Source organism: Anarrhichthys ocellatus, unplaced genomic scaffold (genome assembly GCF_004355925.1).
Source record: "Anarrhichthys ocellatus isolate YVR2014 unplaced genomic scaffold, GSC_Weel_1.0 scaffold122, whole genome shotgun sequence".
Classification (NCBI taxonomy): Eukaryota; Metazoa; Chordata; class Actinopteri; order Perciformes; family Anarhichadidae; genus Anarrhichthys; species Anarrhichthys ocellatus.
In genome coordinates, this window is record NW_022280152.1 from 616,007 (window position 1) to 633,674 (window position 17,668).

Genomic DNA, 17,668 nt, shown 5'->3' on the forward strand with positions numbered 1-17,668 from the left:
TCTCTCTCTCTCTCTCTCTCTCTCTCTCTCTCTCTCTCTCTCTCTCGAGGCCAAAACAAAGCCACTTCTTATTAAAATGTGTTCGGTGGCTTTTGAAGTTTAACGGATGCTTTCGTCCGCACAGGAACGTCTGATTGTTTTTCTCTCATTTGCTTCAGTTCTCTGTGAATCACCAAATATCAGTTTTCATGCTAAAGGAAAGGAAAAAAGGACAATCAGATGTCTTGTTTTAGACGGATGAGGCTTTACTTTCACTTGACACCAACATGTAATACCTAAAAACCTAAAAAAAACTACAAGTTAAGTATATTTAGAGTTGTGGACCTGATGGAGGGGATGTTGCTTCTTTTAATTTTCATAATATCATCTTCCCTCATCTTCACCCTGTATCTCTTGTCTCCTCCTCCTCCTCCTTCCTGCATGAGTCCAGCCTTTCTTCTCCTCTCTCCTCATCACGCCTGCTGTCCTCCTCCTCCCATTTCAGCTCCCCCTCCTCCTTTCTTTGCCCTGGACTAGAGAAGAGAACGGGGAGCGTTTGATCCATTTGTTCATCATTCGACTTTTCCTGCTGTCTCAGCTGCATGCACGCTGAAATGTTCTTACATTTTTGTGGAGGCTTTTAGCTACTTTAGGTTGAAAATAGGCAAAAAAAACACTACACTCGTTAGCATTACCAGTTAGCTCACCAACTAGTCACTATTTCACCACTTTACCTTTTACGCAAATGACTTTCCTCGAGCTAGTTTCTGAGGAGAAAGTCATGTGACTTTGGATCAAAGACGTATTGTCTACTGATTACCTGCTTTTCTTTCCGTGAAGTGTTTAACTTTACATGATTCAGTTAAGACGATGTGACCGAGGTAAGAAGGATGGAAGAAACTCAGCTGCCATCTCCGTCACCTCCCTTCACTCCTTGTCTTCTCTTCATCTCACTGTCCTCTTCTTTCTTGTCCTCCTCTGGTCTCCTGCTTCCCTCCCCCTCTCGGTGGACTCAAACGATGGAGACACAGAGGGACGTGTTTACGGATAAAACCACGTTTAAGTCTAAAAGATGTTGCTCGAAACATTAACTTTAATATCTTGTAAATAATGAACTCTTTCCATAAAGCAGTCATGAAATGTAAACAAAAGTACACATTTTAAACGATATGCTTATTCACTTTGTTTCTGAGACCAATACGTGCTCATCAAATACAGGTCAGAGGTCAACAGTCTCTGGTGTCAGTTTTACTCATCATTCTCTGCTTGTTCTTGTCTTTAAAATAAACTTCCGTATTCTCAGGAAACAACTTGGTTAACTTCAGTAAAAGATCTTTTTTGGGTTAAAATAAGTACAGTTGTTGCGCTACAATTCATTTTTTTAAAGCTGTCAAATGTTTTCATGTTGTTTTTTGTGATGGGTTTTTAAAATATATTTTAGATAAATTTCCCCTCGGGAACAACAAAGTTTACTCTTCCAGGCTGACTAAGGCTGCACAATGAATCTAATATTAATGATATTAGCTTCCCACAATTAAATGAACATGATCGACTGCGATATTGTCGTCTTTAAAATGCACGCTCAGCTTGTAGAAAACTCTGCCAGCCAGCCACCAGGGGACGATCCAGATGTTTAGCACCTGCAGCCAGCGGTGGCCGCCTGTGAGAAAACTGTACTGAATGTTGCAGCTTAATACACTCTATATTACTCCTTTTAAAAGAGGGCAGACGAGTTAAATGAAATGCACTGAAAGAAGAACCTTATTTTACCCGAAGTCTTAATAATGCAAAGCCAAACTGTAGCACAACATTAAAGAAAAAGCAGAGCTCTGCCGATTTAATTTTGGTACACTCGCTTCTATGAGAAGCTGTGAATAAGGACCCGTCTTATTATGATGCAGAGATTTGAACATTGGCAGGAATGAGGAAGTGAAAGCTGTGCTCTGCTTATTTGACTTGTGTGACATTTTGTCCCTAAAACAATGAAACATTTCGATCAAACAAACGTGTTTTTGGCCATAATCGTCACAAGGTGACGTAGAAAATGGACAAGAATGTTCACATATGCACATTCGCTGAAGAACCATGAATCTGTGAATTGGTTCGTGATGGTTTGTCATTTTTCTTAAAAGTTGGACTCCAGAAACTCGGTTTGAGAGGAAGCTAACTGCCTCCAGCTCTGAACTTGGTGCACAGACAAGAGTTTATCGATCTACATTTCCCTCCTTAGCATCCGAATGCACCAGCAACTCTCACAATATCCTTCCCACTCACTGTTGATGTTAAACTGTCAAACATCCAACGTGAGCTGACGGGACCATTTAGGGATTACAGAGAAAATGTGTGTTTTCAACATGAACAATACTATGAAAGAGCTGAAGGAACGTTGTGTCTTTCCTTTATAGTAAACACGGAGTTAAAAACAATCAAGCGGCAGGCGGCTCACAGTGAACCTTCTTTTTATTAAGACATGTTTTTCAGGGCTTTTTGTCTCGTCAGCGTTACAGACATTCAGAGGAAACATTCTTCAAGGCGATGTGTGAAAAGCAGCGTGTGAAAGGAAGCCGGGTACATTCTCATCGACCGTTGGCTTCCAATGCGAGAGGCGGACCCTCAGCCAGAGGCACAGACACTTTGTTTTTATATTTTCTTTAAAATTATATATATATATTCTTTTCAAACACAACACCAAGCTCAGTCCATTGCATTGGTGTTTAGCGCTTAAAAGAAGGAAAAAAGGCAACTTTCGATTTACACCACAACATGTAGAAGGCCGGCATCTTTTAGACCCTCAGTGGGCCGATTCTATCTGCTTCTGTCCTCAACAAGTTCTTCTAACGAACGCCGTGGTTTGATTTATTAAATCAGGTCCAGTGGATGTAAATTCACATCAATATTCTCTTTTTAACTCGTGTTTTAATTTAATATCTAGCTTTTTAACTTTCAAATGAAGGCAAGGGAAATGTGTGTTTCTGCTTCACCTCCACGTATGACTCGCCTTCATCACTCAGTAGACACGCTTTTGGTAATTTGCAAGTGAACAGATTTCTGCTTCGATCAAAACTGGGCCAAAGTTTGGAGACGTCTATAACCCTTGTTTTAATATATTTCAATGATTATATGTCTAATAATATAGATAATAGTCATTTATGCAGTTGTAAACAATTGTTTAAATATATTAAAACAATTGTTTACAACAATTTGAGCTCACTCGGTTCACTATTATACTTAAAAATAGCAGAAACAAAGTTCTATCAGGTAAAACTGAAACTCCATACTGTGACCATGTGATAACTGAACCAACTCAAATTCCAATTGAATAAACATTTTAATAATATAATAATAATAATAATAATAATATTGCATTCTTATATTATAGATATTTTTTAAGAGAATAATCACATACAAAAAGTGTAAAAGTATATTTAGCTGAAATATCAAAGAAAATATTAAATATATATTTTTTGCTGTCTTTTCTAGAGGTCGATGAAAGTCCAACTCACGGAAAGACGATTATGTCTGCACGATCAGCACGGAGCCATGAGTCCATTAGCTTAGCTTAGCATAAAGACTGGTAGCAGGGTGGAAAGCTCAACAATCTCAACAATATGAGTTTGTATTTATATAATGTTTTGCTTTCGACAGAGCCAGGCTAGCTGTTTCTATTAGCTTCCAGTCTTTATGCTAAGCTAAGCTAATCAGATCCCAGCTTTGATGGACAGACGTGACAGTGGTACTGACGTTATCTAACTTTCGCCAAGACAATGAAAATAAACGCATTTCCCAAAATGCCAAACTAATGCTTTCAATTAAAGAAATGGCAAACCTGTCGATTGGGTTTGAATTCCCATGTTAATCAGTTTAATGAAGAGTTTGACAGTTTGGGAAAACATGTTTATTCCTGGGTTTGGAACCGGCAACATTTTGGCACAAAATTTGAACAAAGACATGCACACACATTCCCTCCAACACCTGGCCCTGTTTGAGGTCCTTGGTGGACCTTTTATATTGGGGAAGGACTGCTCCCAGAACAGCCTGATCCACACACACACACACACACACACACACACACACACACACACACACAGTGGGCTCATTAAAATGCAGCAGCAACACCTCGCTAACTCATACATTATGCAACATTCAGCCTCCACTTTCCAGGAGTGTGAAACACAGCGATGCGGTCAGAATACTGTTCAGAACTTCATTACTCATTTTAACATCTCATTCTCATTGTTATGTTTAAAATTCAAATATGAAGTGTAAAGTAAATGTACTCGCTGCTGGAGGGTGTTTGATGTGTAATAGAGCTCAGTGTGTGAGCACAGAGGGAACTGAAATGAACAGCTTTCATGTTTAAGTTAGAAATAAACAGTCCACACAGTGTTGCTTCTGAACGGCAGAGACACCGTGTTTTTGTCTTTTCTTTCCATTCAGGTTTTAAGTGTCCGAAAACACACACAGACACCTCCAGATGTGAGAAGAAGTCTTCATATTGGATCAGGATGTAGCAGAGATGGGGGGGGGCGTGCTGTTCTTGTCCCAGATAGAAGAGGACAATGAGGTGAGAAAGTGTCCCAGAGGATAAAAGACTTGAGCACGAAACACCACCGACGGCTTTCACCACAGCGGAAAAAAACTCTTGAGGTCTCGGTCCCAGATGTCGGTACTGAAAGTCAAGTCGGCAACTCCGGTACTGCAAAACCAAAATACCTTTCACAAGTTTTTTTTCTATTTTTTCTACTGAACTGAAGTACTCTCATCTCTGTCCGGCATCCTTTCATCGTTTTCTTTTGTCCCAGTGAGAGTGTTTTGTTAAAATATCAAGATTATTAGTGTAAACAAGGACTAAAGCCAAGAAGATTGTCCGCTTCTATCACAGTTCACGTTAAATCTTGATGTTTGACGTTGACCTTTCCAATCATGCATTGATTCAAAGGTATATCACACTACTTTATATTCCTAAAAAGCACCGATTTGTTATTCTGTTCAATAACAGCCTTCAGAACAGCACCGGTCACATTTCCCTTCTGTGGAAACAGAAACAGCGTTGACGTCCTTTAAACATCCCGATGTTGGAGTTTTGTCCATCTTCAAATAGTTCAAAGAAGATTTCATGCATCAAAATAAATGAGGGGGAAGAAGATGATCACAAAGAACCCCAGCAACAAATTAAAGTATGAAGTTGTTAAAAATGTAAGTAAGGACTTTTTTCATTTGAACAGTAATTCATGACTTCATTATCAAAGGAAAGTGTGATAAAACACATGACTAAATGACTCCCTCTAGTCTCTGCCTCCCTCTCTTGTATTTAGAAAGTCTCTCAAGTTCAAGTCTCAGGCATCACTGACAACTCTGTATGGCTCCATTTGTTTCACTTTGTCTCCCTCCTCCTCCTCCTCCTCCTCCTCTCCTCCAGCTATTAAAGTTCTTCTCTCTCTCATACAAAGTGTTTTTCCTTTTTCTTCATGCAGTACTTCTCTTTGTCAAGGTCAAGTTCTTCTTTTTAACACATACCTGCAAACTCATGAGGTTTTAAATGTAGCATTCTGGTGTACTCTGAGAAGAATATTAAGTGATAAGACATTTACTTTAAGCAACAAACTAATTGATTATTCAGTGATTAATCAGTATTTCAGCTCTAGTTGAACAGCTGGCTAGTTAGCTTATTTTTTTCCCCAATCAATATTATTATTATTATTATTAACCGTTATTTAGACAAAATCCATTGAGACTGAGGTCTCATTTATTTGTCATATAAAAACAAAGATAGCGAGAGTAGCGAGAACCATCGCCTGTACAAATAAAGTGATTAGTTTTCATTGAACCCTGTTACTGTATGGCTTCATATTAACTTCCACTGTTACTGTACAGCTGTTAGAATTGTGGCCTATCTTCTATTTGCAATTAATATGCATTCAATCCAGTTCAATTATGTAAATGAAAATGATAATCTACTCTGGCTAAGGTACCTTATCAAGAGTAAAATAATAGCTGTGATCTATACACACCTCTGCATTAGCAACCCGCTGAAATGAAGGTACAAGCTCCTTAACCCTCTCATTACTTCAGGGTTCTTGGGAGCAACGTGGGACTGTTGGGACTGTTAGTACACTGGCTGTGGTCATCACAGTGAACAGTGTGATGAGAGGGCATGTGAGCCCTTGTTGCTGTAGTTCATCTCCTTGGAGCAGAGGCTGCATTTAGCATACCCTGCCTTATCAATGTATTTAAAATACTGTGACAGCAGGAAGCTGTACTCAGGTCTGTTTAGACCTCCACCTTTATCCAGGCCCATCTCCACCTTTATCCAGGCCCAGCTCCACCTTTATCCAGGCCCAGCTCCACCTTTATCCAGGCCCAGCTCCACTCACATCTCAGCCCTGTGTCAAGCTGCGCTACACAACCAGCCTCCTCTCCCTGAAGCTCTTTGACCTCATCATCTCATCAGTATCTGGACCTCATGTTTCAAGTTATTCTGACCACGAAATCATCCTCATTCTACTTTTGAGTAAAAAAAAAACAACCTGCAACCAGATGCGCCAGTGTTCCGGTTTAACGTTAACGAGTGACCGCGTGAACTGAACCGGAACACGGGGGGGCTGCATGTTTCATAACGTTATGTTTTTTGTTAACGAACGTTAACTGTTCGTTAACAGCCCCCCCGTAACAGTCGACAAAGTTCCGCATGCTGTGGACGTTAACTTAACCCAGCAAGTCTGAACGGTAACGGAACATAACAGAACTTGAACTTTAACGGAGGGAAATGAAGACGGTGTAGACATCTGAACGCTGATTGGCCAAAACTCAAAGATGCTTTATTGTGAAGATCACGAAATCACCTTTTCTCCTCGTCTCACTCCAATCTGAGAAACGCTGGCTGGCCAGATGACCCCCCCCCCCAAAAAAAACTCTACGGATCTACACGATTCACGTGGATGATATATTTTGATTCAAAATGGCGAATTTTGCCGAAAAGCGACAAGTTTGCAGGTATATTAACAGTATTTTCTTGTCAGAAAAGTAGAGAATGACGCCACCCCATCAGCGCATCGTCTCAGCAGTGAAACTTGAAGATGATCAGGACGATCCTCTTGTACTCCTTCCTGAAGTTGTGGTTCAGGACGCCGTAGACGACGGCGTTGAGGCAGCTGTTGAAGTACGCCATGAAGTAACTGGCCGTGAACAGCCACTCCGGTATCGCCCGGCTCAGCCTGGAGTCCAGCGCCACCCCCAGACCGATCAGGTTCAGCGGTGCCCAGCAGACGGCGAAGAGCACGAACACCACAAACATGGTGAGAAAGTTGCGGAGGTCGTGCGGCTTGATCTTCGTCCGCGAGTCCGGCTTGACCCTCCTCCTCACCTGGATGACGAGGATCCAGATGCGCAGGTAGCAGTAGCTGACGATGCTGATCGGCAGGATGAAGTGCACCACCACCACCGTGATGGTGTACAGCGAGCTGACCGACTGGGCGAAGGTGCAGGAGTACACCCGCGGGTCATACTGCAGCGACTCCACGAACCAGTTGGGCACGATGGCGAGGATGGTGAGCGCCCACACGAGCACCACGTAGCACATGGTGTTGCTGTTGGAGAAGAGCTTGTCGTACTTGAGGCTGTGGCAGATGTAGCAGTAGCGGTTGATGGCGATGCCCGTGATGTTGAAGATGGAGCCAATGACGCTGAGGCCCATGAGGAAGCCGCTGATCTGACAGTGGATGTAGCCGGCGATCCAGCCGTCGTGGAAAATGGCGGTCAGCACCAGCGGGTAGGGATAGATGGCGACCACCAGGTCGGCAAGTGCCAGGCTCACCACGAAGGCGTTTCCTGCAGACAGAAGAGGAAGACAGACCAGTCATCAGGACGTGGAATGTAAACAGACAGATGGGAAAGGTGAGTTCCTCCCAAATATTCTTGTTTGTCCTAAAAATCAGAATCAAGTGAGGAAGTAGACATAGAGCTGTTTCATATTGCTTTTAGTCTCGTCACCACGCCCCTCCAGCCTGCCTTATTAAAGGATCGTATCAGTGTATAAATACTAAAATGCATCTATTCCACAGTAGTGAATCATAATGATCACCTGCTCTCCATGCAAACAATGGTTTCCTATAATATTCTACTTGAATCAACCCGTCAAGACTTGAAACTTGATTTAAGGTTTAGTGTTCTGATAAACTTTGTTTCTGAAGTTGCTCACTGTTATTCATCTATGCTTTGCCTCTCGGCATTTGAATGTCATGAGTTTTCAGCCATTGGCTAGATCAACGCTAGCGTCTCAATTTGCGTTCCTGTCTCCCGGGTTTCATTTTCTAACAACAAGAAACAAAAGGTTGTAAATACAATGTTTCTCGGCAGAAGATCAGTTTCTGAATGTGGGACCATACTTTTCTCTTTCTCTCTGCAGGTTGGGGTTCTTGGTGGCTGTGCTTCAACGTTTTAAAGTGGTATGTAAATGAAACTATGATTGTTGACACTTGGGACAAAGGTTGATGGTAGCGTAAAGAAGTGCTGAAAGGTCAAGTCAAATAATGTGTCAATGGACAGAAAGTTGTCAGCAATTTTGATAACCAATTGATCATTATTTAATCATTTCAGTCAATTATGTAGCAAACGTTCTTGTATCATCTTGAACCAAATATGTTTGTGTTTTGGCCTTTTGATCGGGCAGAAGAAGACTTTAATGACGTAACATTGGGCACTTTTCCCTATTTTTAATGAGTGAATGAGTGAATGAGTCCTGAAGATAATCAACAGATTCATTGATGAGGAACTCAGAAAAAACAAGTTAGTTTGCGAGTAGAACAACGTTGGATATTTTCTGGTATTTTTGTGAGAGAGACGAAAGGTTTGGAGCCAACAAATGTAAAAACAACTCGTCAAGAAAGAAGCGAGTTCTGACAGAAAAACTGAGCAGAACAACAACAAAATCAAAACAGAAACAGAAACCGGGAACATGGAACAGGACGTGATCGAAGGAGATAGAAATAGAGCAAAAACAAACTAAAAAGCAAAAAGCCAAACTCCCAGTCGGATCCCAATCCCCTTTGGTATCTGGATCATTACTCTCCAAACCTCATCCCTGCCGCTTAAATGCCCCAACCATCATTGGAGGCTAATGAAATCAACTGTCCAAAGCTGCTCCAGTTCAATAATCCGCACTCTTATTTAGGCATTTCCCACATGAAGTTCACAATGATGGACCATTCTCGTTCCCTAGGAGGATGGTAAACACTGGTTTGTATTCCAGCCACAGCGCAGGTGGGTTGGAGTTTATTCCATTTTTTTTTGGCTCAGCCAAATAGTGTATGCTTTGACAATAACAAAGTTGTGACCCAGCTGGTTTTCTGTAAAGGTCTCCCACATGGGGAAATCAAGTTTGAGGGCCTGATTTAAGGGTTTAACATTTGCCTGTCGCCCCGAGTGGATCGTGCTGCATTCCAATGAAACTCTGTCAGCGTTTTTAGCCATTGTTCAAAGCTCCCTCCATTAATCTGTCCCACGTCTGTGCAGCATTAGTATGGCAGGCTGGTATCTATTTCAGATATATTTACCCCGAACTCTACTCAAAAGAAAAGTGAACTGATTTCATTAAAGTTTAAAAAGGCCCTTCATCCAGGCAACGCCTGGTCGGTCCATCACATTGGGTTCAACAGCTATTGGAAGGATTGCCATGATGCCAATATTCACGTTCCCCACAGGATGAATCCTACTGACTCTGGCGATCCCCTGATGTCATCTTTAGCACCATCATGAAGATTACTTTTTTTTTTGTCTTTTCGTGACATGTCACAACAGTTGGTCCTTCGCCCGCCCCTCTAATGCAGACTGGCCAATCATAGCGTAGCATCATCCAGCTCTGACCAGGGTCCGACAACTATCCGTCTCTGCTCCATTGACTCTCATCAATGGTTTCAGATGGTCTTCATGTTCAGGCTGGTTTAGTGGATTTGGAGTTCGTCAAGGTTAAACGTTGTGATAGTGATACTCGTTACTCAGAGAGGTTGGAAGGAAATATACGTTTCTAAAACGTCACATTTCTACCGAAAAGCCTGCGGAGCTAACATTTGCAGAGTACGTTTACACTGTTAGCTCTTCTATGCTACGCTAGCTACTGAAGGTTTAATGAATGCTTTTCAACGATTGATGTGCTTATGTTGTGAGACAATTAGTTTGGTTTAAGACACAAATCGACTTGGTTAAGGTAAAAAACAAAAACATCATGGTTTTATGTCAACATAGTAGCGTGACAACTCAACGTGACAACGTAATGCTACAAAGTAACGCGTTAAGCAAAAACAGAAAACAGATGGAAACAGATGCATTTGCATCAACATTTGAAACACAAGGCCTTTGGATGCTCCAATCAGAAATCTTATTAACAAACTGAGCATGAAGTCTAGACACTGGAGGTGAGCTGAAACCTCCAGCGGCTCAGAGGTGTGTCTCCGCCATCTGCCGCCGCCGTAATTGATACGTTTTGGTGGAAGCGTGGGAGTGTGGTCGTTAACTCTGGCAGCGTTAATAACGCCTTGCTCCACCTCCATCTTCATTATGAAGAAGCTTCATCTTTGTTGTTCTTGATGGCAACTCCTGGTCTCCGGCGCGTCACAGAGAGCTCGTTGGGGGGGAGATCGGAGCACTGAGCACAGACAGTGTAACATGGCGGATGAGCTGCTCCCTAAATAGATATAAATGTTTTTTTCTAAGCTAAGGAAAACAAAACAATACTTCGTTTCAACATAGTTATAAATATTATATTCCAATGCTTCCAATTAATCCCCCAAAATGTTGCACACTGTTCCTTTAAACTTAAAGGTTCCCTGTGGAGTTCTTTCTGTTTGTTTACCTCTAACAGCACTAAGGCATTGTTCTTCTACAGTATGAGTGGTGACATGATACACGAGATATGCAGCGACGCTGAACATGACTTTTGTTTGTTTACAATCCTAAATGAGTGGAGTGAGTCATGTGTCGCTCTTTCAGACTTCACAGTTCTCACCAACACCTAAGCTCCCTAATGATCCATTATCACAACCAGTTATGCTAATTAGCAGGTCGATTAAAACAAATGATGAATTAATGAGCACAGATCTCTATCAGTGTGGTGTGATCTTTTGCCTCTTGAACGCACTGAGAAGTTCCAGTAGTTTCAAAGTCATCTGTTTTTTTGTCATCTGTTGAAATGCAAATTTATGCAGCAAGTCGCTGCATAAATCGAATCAGCTCATCTGTTCAGTACATGGATCAGCCCTGTGAACTCTCCTCTAGTCACACCCACACACACACACACACACACACACACACACACACAGATGCCAGCCTGGCCGAGCTTCTCCACGGAGACTTTGTTCTGAAGTGAGATGCTTCACTCTGTGTGTGTGTGTGTGTGTGTGTGTGTGTGTGTGTGTGCGTGCGTCATCCTGACGGCAGCTCTGACTGCGGCTGCTTGTACTTTGTTCAAGTACAACAGCAATCACTGCTGCCGCCCACAGACGGGTAGATATTGAGTTTGAGTGAACCTTTCGACTGACGTTTCTGGAGTATCGTAAAGAGAAGTTGGAGGTTCTGAAACTGAGGTTGGGAGTATTTAGAGGGTCATATTCAGGGCCGAGGTCATGAGTTCAAATTCCCACAAACTTTCCACAAACCAAACAAAGAAGTAGCAATAAACCTGAAGAAATTCATGTGACTAATTTATTTCCAGAGTCAGGCTCTAAGAGGGTGTGAGGTTAAAGATGAGGCAGGATTGTTGCATCTCGAATGCCTCCAGCAGCGTCCTCACCAACGCTGACAATACAAACAGACACATTTATATAACATGATAAAGCCCCCCGAGCAGCTAAAGGGAATTAGATCACAGTAAATCACAGAGAGCGTCTGAATCCTCGGGTAGGTGTGCTGCTGCAGGACGAGGTCGTGTGCAGGTGGCTGGGATCGGGTCATCCTCATCAGACGTAATGTGGTGGTGGTGGGGGGGGGGGGGGCGTCACTTCATGTCATACGCAGCAGCAGAACACATGCCTTCACCACACAGCAGACGTGTGCTGGGTTGTTAAGCTTCCTGCCACCTGTCGCTGTTGTTGTAACACCTCTCTTTTCTCTCTTCGGTCCGGAGAGTCTAACTATTGTATACAGGGCTGCACGACTATGGCTGGAAAGATAATTGGAATATTGATGTCACTTTATTTATCACAATTATTTATTGATTTTAGGGCCAAATATTTAAAGTTACTGCGAGGAGCTTTTAACTGGTTGTGTTGGAGCAGGTACAGCATTTTTTAAAAGGTGTTCGTATCTTAAAAACCCCAGAGGAGCGTTTCTTTCCCCTGCTGGTTAGCTGTGACCTTATACTCAGGCAGAGCGGTCGCCCGATGCTGAAGCTGTAGAAGTTTAATGATGTGAAATAAATACATTTCACTCCTCATATTCCCTTAAAGTCTGTAAGAAATATATATTCAGCGAGATGAAAAGGGAAAATGAACTCTGCCAGACCTCAAATTCATAATAAGACCAATAGAATCAAATGCTGCTGATACCAACATGGTCGGCCAGTTTTTCGAAACAGGCTTCACCTAAACAAAGGGGTTGGGTCCTGATGGCTGGTTCCAATATGAAAGACTGGGGGGGGGGGGGGTCTAAGGGGGTTCTAGAGGGCCATGAATCTGAGTCACCGTTCAGATCCTCCGTATGTTATGAGTCCCAACGTTTCACAGCAACTTAATATTTGTAGATTATGCAACTGATTATTATTTTCAAGATAGAAATCTATTATTTTATCTATAAATGTCAGAAAGAAGTGAAAAGTGTCATCCTGATTTTTAATATTTGTCCAAGGTGACATCTTCAAATTGATTATTTACTTTTCTTATTTTCTCACATTTGAGAAGCCGTTAAAGGGAATATTTCACATTTTTGCTTGATCAATGACTTAAACATATCGTTTGTCGAAATTGTTGCTGATTGATATTTGTCGGTTGAATTATCAATTTATCAATTCATCTTTTTAGCACAATATTTCACATGCAAATAGATATTTTCTTTCAGCATATTAATTAATACCTTCATCTCTTCAATTCAGTTGCTCTGATTTGGAAGCAACTACACATACAAATGTCAATTAAGGCAATATCTGCAACATATTAATTAACAATTCATATATTTTACAGAAAAGTTTTTCCTCATTTTTCATGTGTTTTTCTACAAATGTCCAGCAACAAGTGTCCGTTTGTTACATCCAGTTATTTCAAAATAAAACTTCTGTCTTCACAGAAAACAACTCGGTTAGGTTTAGGCAACAAAACTACTATTTATGTTGAGGAAAAGATCGTGTTTTGAGTTAAAATAACTGAGGAAGTGCTGTTACTGAAGTACACGAGTTACGTGACAAAAACATCACCAAACGGCCGTCTCGTGGGTGAAAACCCGGTCTGTGTTCGACACGCATGCCCTGTGAGGGTTTTTGTGCTGTTTATACTTCCTGATTCATGATTATGTTGATTATGTACAAATGGTTTTGTGGGATAACAGCACATTATTTTATTAGCTGCGAACGCTGGATGAGAACAGCCTCATATCTACAGTTAGTTTTGTTCCTGAATATCAAGTGTTGTAGCGTACTGTGTATCTTTACTTCAAAACGTTTGAAGCTAAACCCTCAGAGATTTGAAAGAACCAGGATTTGACAGATAGTTTCACTTCTGTTATCAGAAAACCCCAAACCTAATTGTAGCTCCTGGATGTATGTATGTTTGTATATGTTCAGAATCTGGTCATCGCAGACCGTTAATAACTCTCATTAATTAGTTGGGAGCTTCGGGGCTCGTTGATCCGTCAGAGCTCCTCAGAGTGGACGTCTTCAGATGTTGAGATGAAAGGAGAAGAATCGTGAGCTCATCTCACGAGTAAATGCCCTCAGTGGGGATTTCAAAGCAGACCAGCCACTTCCTGCTGGTTTCCAGCCGTCGGGCCGGTTGGTTCGGGCTTAAGAGAAACACCCAGAGAACGACCATCTGCTCAGCTTTACTTCTCATGAAGCAGAGAGCAACACCACCCACCATCCCAACGCTTAACAGTGACCAAACTCCATCTGTGTGGAGCTGCTGACATTTATCACATTAAATAGATGATGTGTCACAGACTGTAAGATGATGTATCATCCTGTTCTTTAAGAGCAGATTAACTGGTGCAAAGGCTGACGGCAAAGTCTCCACGGAAAGTTTTACAAAAGTGTTGGACCACTAGGACCACTAGGAGCCGCTATGGAGCAAAGTTTGGATGAGTGGGTCCCTGTTTTCTTAGTTTGGTGCCAAAGGTTTCATGCTGCTCCGCTTAGTGGTGTTTATTCAACATTACTGTATTTGTCACTATCTGTCTTGGACATAAATACTACCACATGATAAAGCATGAAATGATACTGCATGTTAAACGTTTGAGGAACTTTAACTGGTTATGAACTAGTCTCAGTTTAGTCCTGATCCTCTATCAGACCTCCATCAGTAAAGAGACCATCAGAGAGAAGATGGTCTGTTTCTATAGAGTTATTCTTAATGCTCGTCATCGGAGCCACCGGGTCGGATTCTGGTGAAACCAGATGGACTCATGCAGGTTCACCAGAAACTCCTTCAGCTCAGACTCCAGCAGAGACCGGTCCACCGTGGACAGACCCAGATCCCCCAGCAGAGACCGGTCCACCGTGGGCAGACCCAGATCCGGCTTCACCTGCCGCCTTGGACCTGCAGTCGGAGCTCCGGAGGGAGGAGGAGAGCTCAGTTCCCGGCAGCAGCAGCAGCGTCTCCTCCTCCTCCTCCAGGAGCAGAGCTTCTCCTCTCTGGGAGCCAACACCATGCTGCTGGAGACCCAGGACATATTGCTGGACCCGCTGGAGGGAAGGGAGGCACTGGACAAACAGAACCAGGACTGAGAGGGGCAGACTGTCAGACCCTGCTGCAGTAAAATGAGAGGTTTTCTAAAGAGACTGGTGCTCAGAAACACTACCACTTTAGTCCACAGGGACCGCTAAAAACAACACAAAATGAAATTTCCTTGTAGTAACTTTAACTAGTCTTCTCCCTTTTACTGCTGTGTGGATCAGTCTGTTTAGTTATGTAAATGTAGCAACAATGCACCAAAAACAGAAAGTAAGCTACAAGCAAGCAAACATGGACGTAAACGGTTCAAGTATGGAAAAACACAAAAAGTGAAAACCAGCAGATTTACTCAAAGTGGCACAAACACGTCCACCACTCAAGCTGAACGCTTTAAGTTTTGCTGTGATCTCAAGTTGTTTGACTCCTCATCTTCCTCTTCTTCTCTGTTTAGAGACAGAAGCAGAAGAAGAAGAGAATCCAGAGGGTCAACTGGAGTTCCTGGTAAGTTTTGAAATCAGTTTGTCTGAGCTGCACACATTCACTCCTCACAGAAACACAAACACAGTAAACTGTCTGCAACGTATCCTCATATATATATATATATATATATATATATATATATATATATATATATATCTTAGAGAAATTTACTCCTTTTACACTTTTCATGTGCGAAAGTCACACGTGTCAATTTTCCACTCGTTACATTGAGTCTTTTCAAAATATACTTACGTATTAACAGGAAACTATAAGTTTAGGCAACAAAACTATTTAGTTAGGTTGAGGAAAAGACCGTGGTTTGTGTTAAAATAACTATGGAAGTGTTCCCACGTGGTGCCGCCATGTTGCTCTCAGTAAGAAGACATTAAAGTGATTTGCTCTGGAGAACTATCAGTGATGCTACAGAGAGTCAGTTAAAGCATATTGTGATGCAGCTCTCGACATTTAACTGCAGGATTCCCGTCAATAAGATATTGCTGCACTTTTAAAATAAAGACGGAATAAAAATGCATGTTCCTGAATGGACCTGGGTGACATTTAGAGTTGATCCCCGGCCTGGCTCGCTGTGGATTACTCCGCCCAGATGGGACTGTCCTCTGGGTCTGAAAATAAGGTTAAGGACCGCAGATCCACCGCACCCCCAAGATCAATGAAAACTGTCTGACTCACTCACGTTTCGGCAAATCGATTTCCAGCATGACACACGCGAATCATTAGGATTCGGTGAGTTTGGGCAATCAGCCAGGAGCCAGGCGATGCAAAACACAAAGGCCATTGTTCTCCTGATAATTAGCTTTTTCAGATGTAAACAGTTACATATTATTTCCATAGAATTGTTCTCTTAGAACGTATAAATAAGTATTTTTATTTGGAATGGAGGTTTTCGAATGGAAGTGTCGGATTTGCTCGAGATGTGGTGACGTAATAAACTATGACAGGACTTCACTAACGATCAGGTAACGTGTCTCTGACAGGGCAGATGGACGGGTGGAGATTAATGGATGAGACAAGGAAGAAGGAGAGGAGAGACGAGTTCACCGGTAGGAGACAATGGGAGAGATGAGACACCCGACGGGTCAGGAGAGGAGCAAAGAGAGGAGTGACTGAAAAGAGAGAAGAAGAGCTCTAAAGGAATGAGTCAAATGGAAAGGACAAGGAAGGCGGGACTGGTTGAAGGAGAACTGGAGATGTAGTGAGTTGGATTGAGATGAGAGCAGAGAATGAGGGATTAAAAAAACTAAAGGGAGGACAGGGAGGGAGATGAGATCAATGAGGAGGCGGCGGGAAGAATAAATGAGCAAGGCGAACACTTCATCCAGTTGTCCCTCCTCCAATCGTTACATTCTCACTCAGGGATTCCAGGGACCTGCCTCCGGATTGATGGAAAAAAGCAGGGGAAACAAATTACTTCATTAAAGGACGGCTTTGGCGAGCTAAAGGGAATGACCCGCTATGGGTGATTTTTCGTATTGATTCGTCGGCGATGCTAATTCGTCACGGTGACGGGACGATCGGAGGCTGCAGATTCAGACGCTCTGGGGACACAAAATCAACTCTGACCGAGATAAAGATAATTAAGTTGTAAACAATGGCAACTCCAGCCTCCCGCTGCTTACATCCAGCGCTTTCCCGACGTAAGATCCCTTTATTTGGGATCTTATCACTCGACAATCAAGACGTTCACGTCCTAGTTTGAAGATGAAGATGTTCACAAAGTCCTATAGATGTTTAAGTTAAAAATAGGCCAATTTTGACTTAATTGTGGACACCTTTTAGACAAATAGACATTGTTTCAACGTCATTTCAATGACTGTGTTTCAACTTGTATTTAGCACTGGCTTCACAGTGAAATACAGCCATTGTTCTGCTTTTGAAAGAGTTGTAAACAAGTCAAGAAACGTTCACTTTTCAGCCACATTCAGCCCGGTTGTGTCTAATATGTGCAACTGAATCAGTAAATGTGTAAGATTAGAGATGATGCGATCATCAATAGGCAGGTGCTGGCTGACAGTTATCTGCCGCACACTGCTGTCTCGTTCTTCTTTTATTATTTCCCTCCAAAGAAAGCTGATTTTTGTAAAATGTATTCCCACAAAGTGTTATATTTTCTGTGAAATAGTCTTGGGTGGAGCATTCGTTTGAAATACTGAAAGGTCTCCTGGAAAAACGCCGCAGAAACAAAGACAACTTGACCTTCAGTGTTTTTCAGCAGATGTTTTTCTCCATACTCTCCACTCTCAAGGGGCCAGTATACTCCATCAGAAGTGCTTGTCTCACACACACACACACACACACACACACACACACACACACACACACAC

General features: G+C 42.2%; 1 protein-coding gene across 1 annotated transcript in view; it reads right to left on the minus strand.

The window, feature by feature from the left end:
* Positions 1 to 6,918: 6,918 nt before the first annotated feature.
* mtnr1al (melatonin receptor type 1A like) overlaps positions 6,919 to 17,668 on the minus strand; it is a 13,284-nt gene continuing 2,534 nt past the window's right edge. Inside the window, exon 2 of the mRNA XM_031877007.1 lies at positions 6,919 to 7,806. Coding sequence (XP_031732867.1) covers positions 7,037 to 7,806 — 770 coding nt within the window. The 3' untranslated portion in view covers positions 6,919 to 7,036. The remainder of the gene's footprint in view (positions 7,807 to 17,668) is intronic.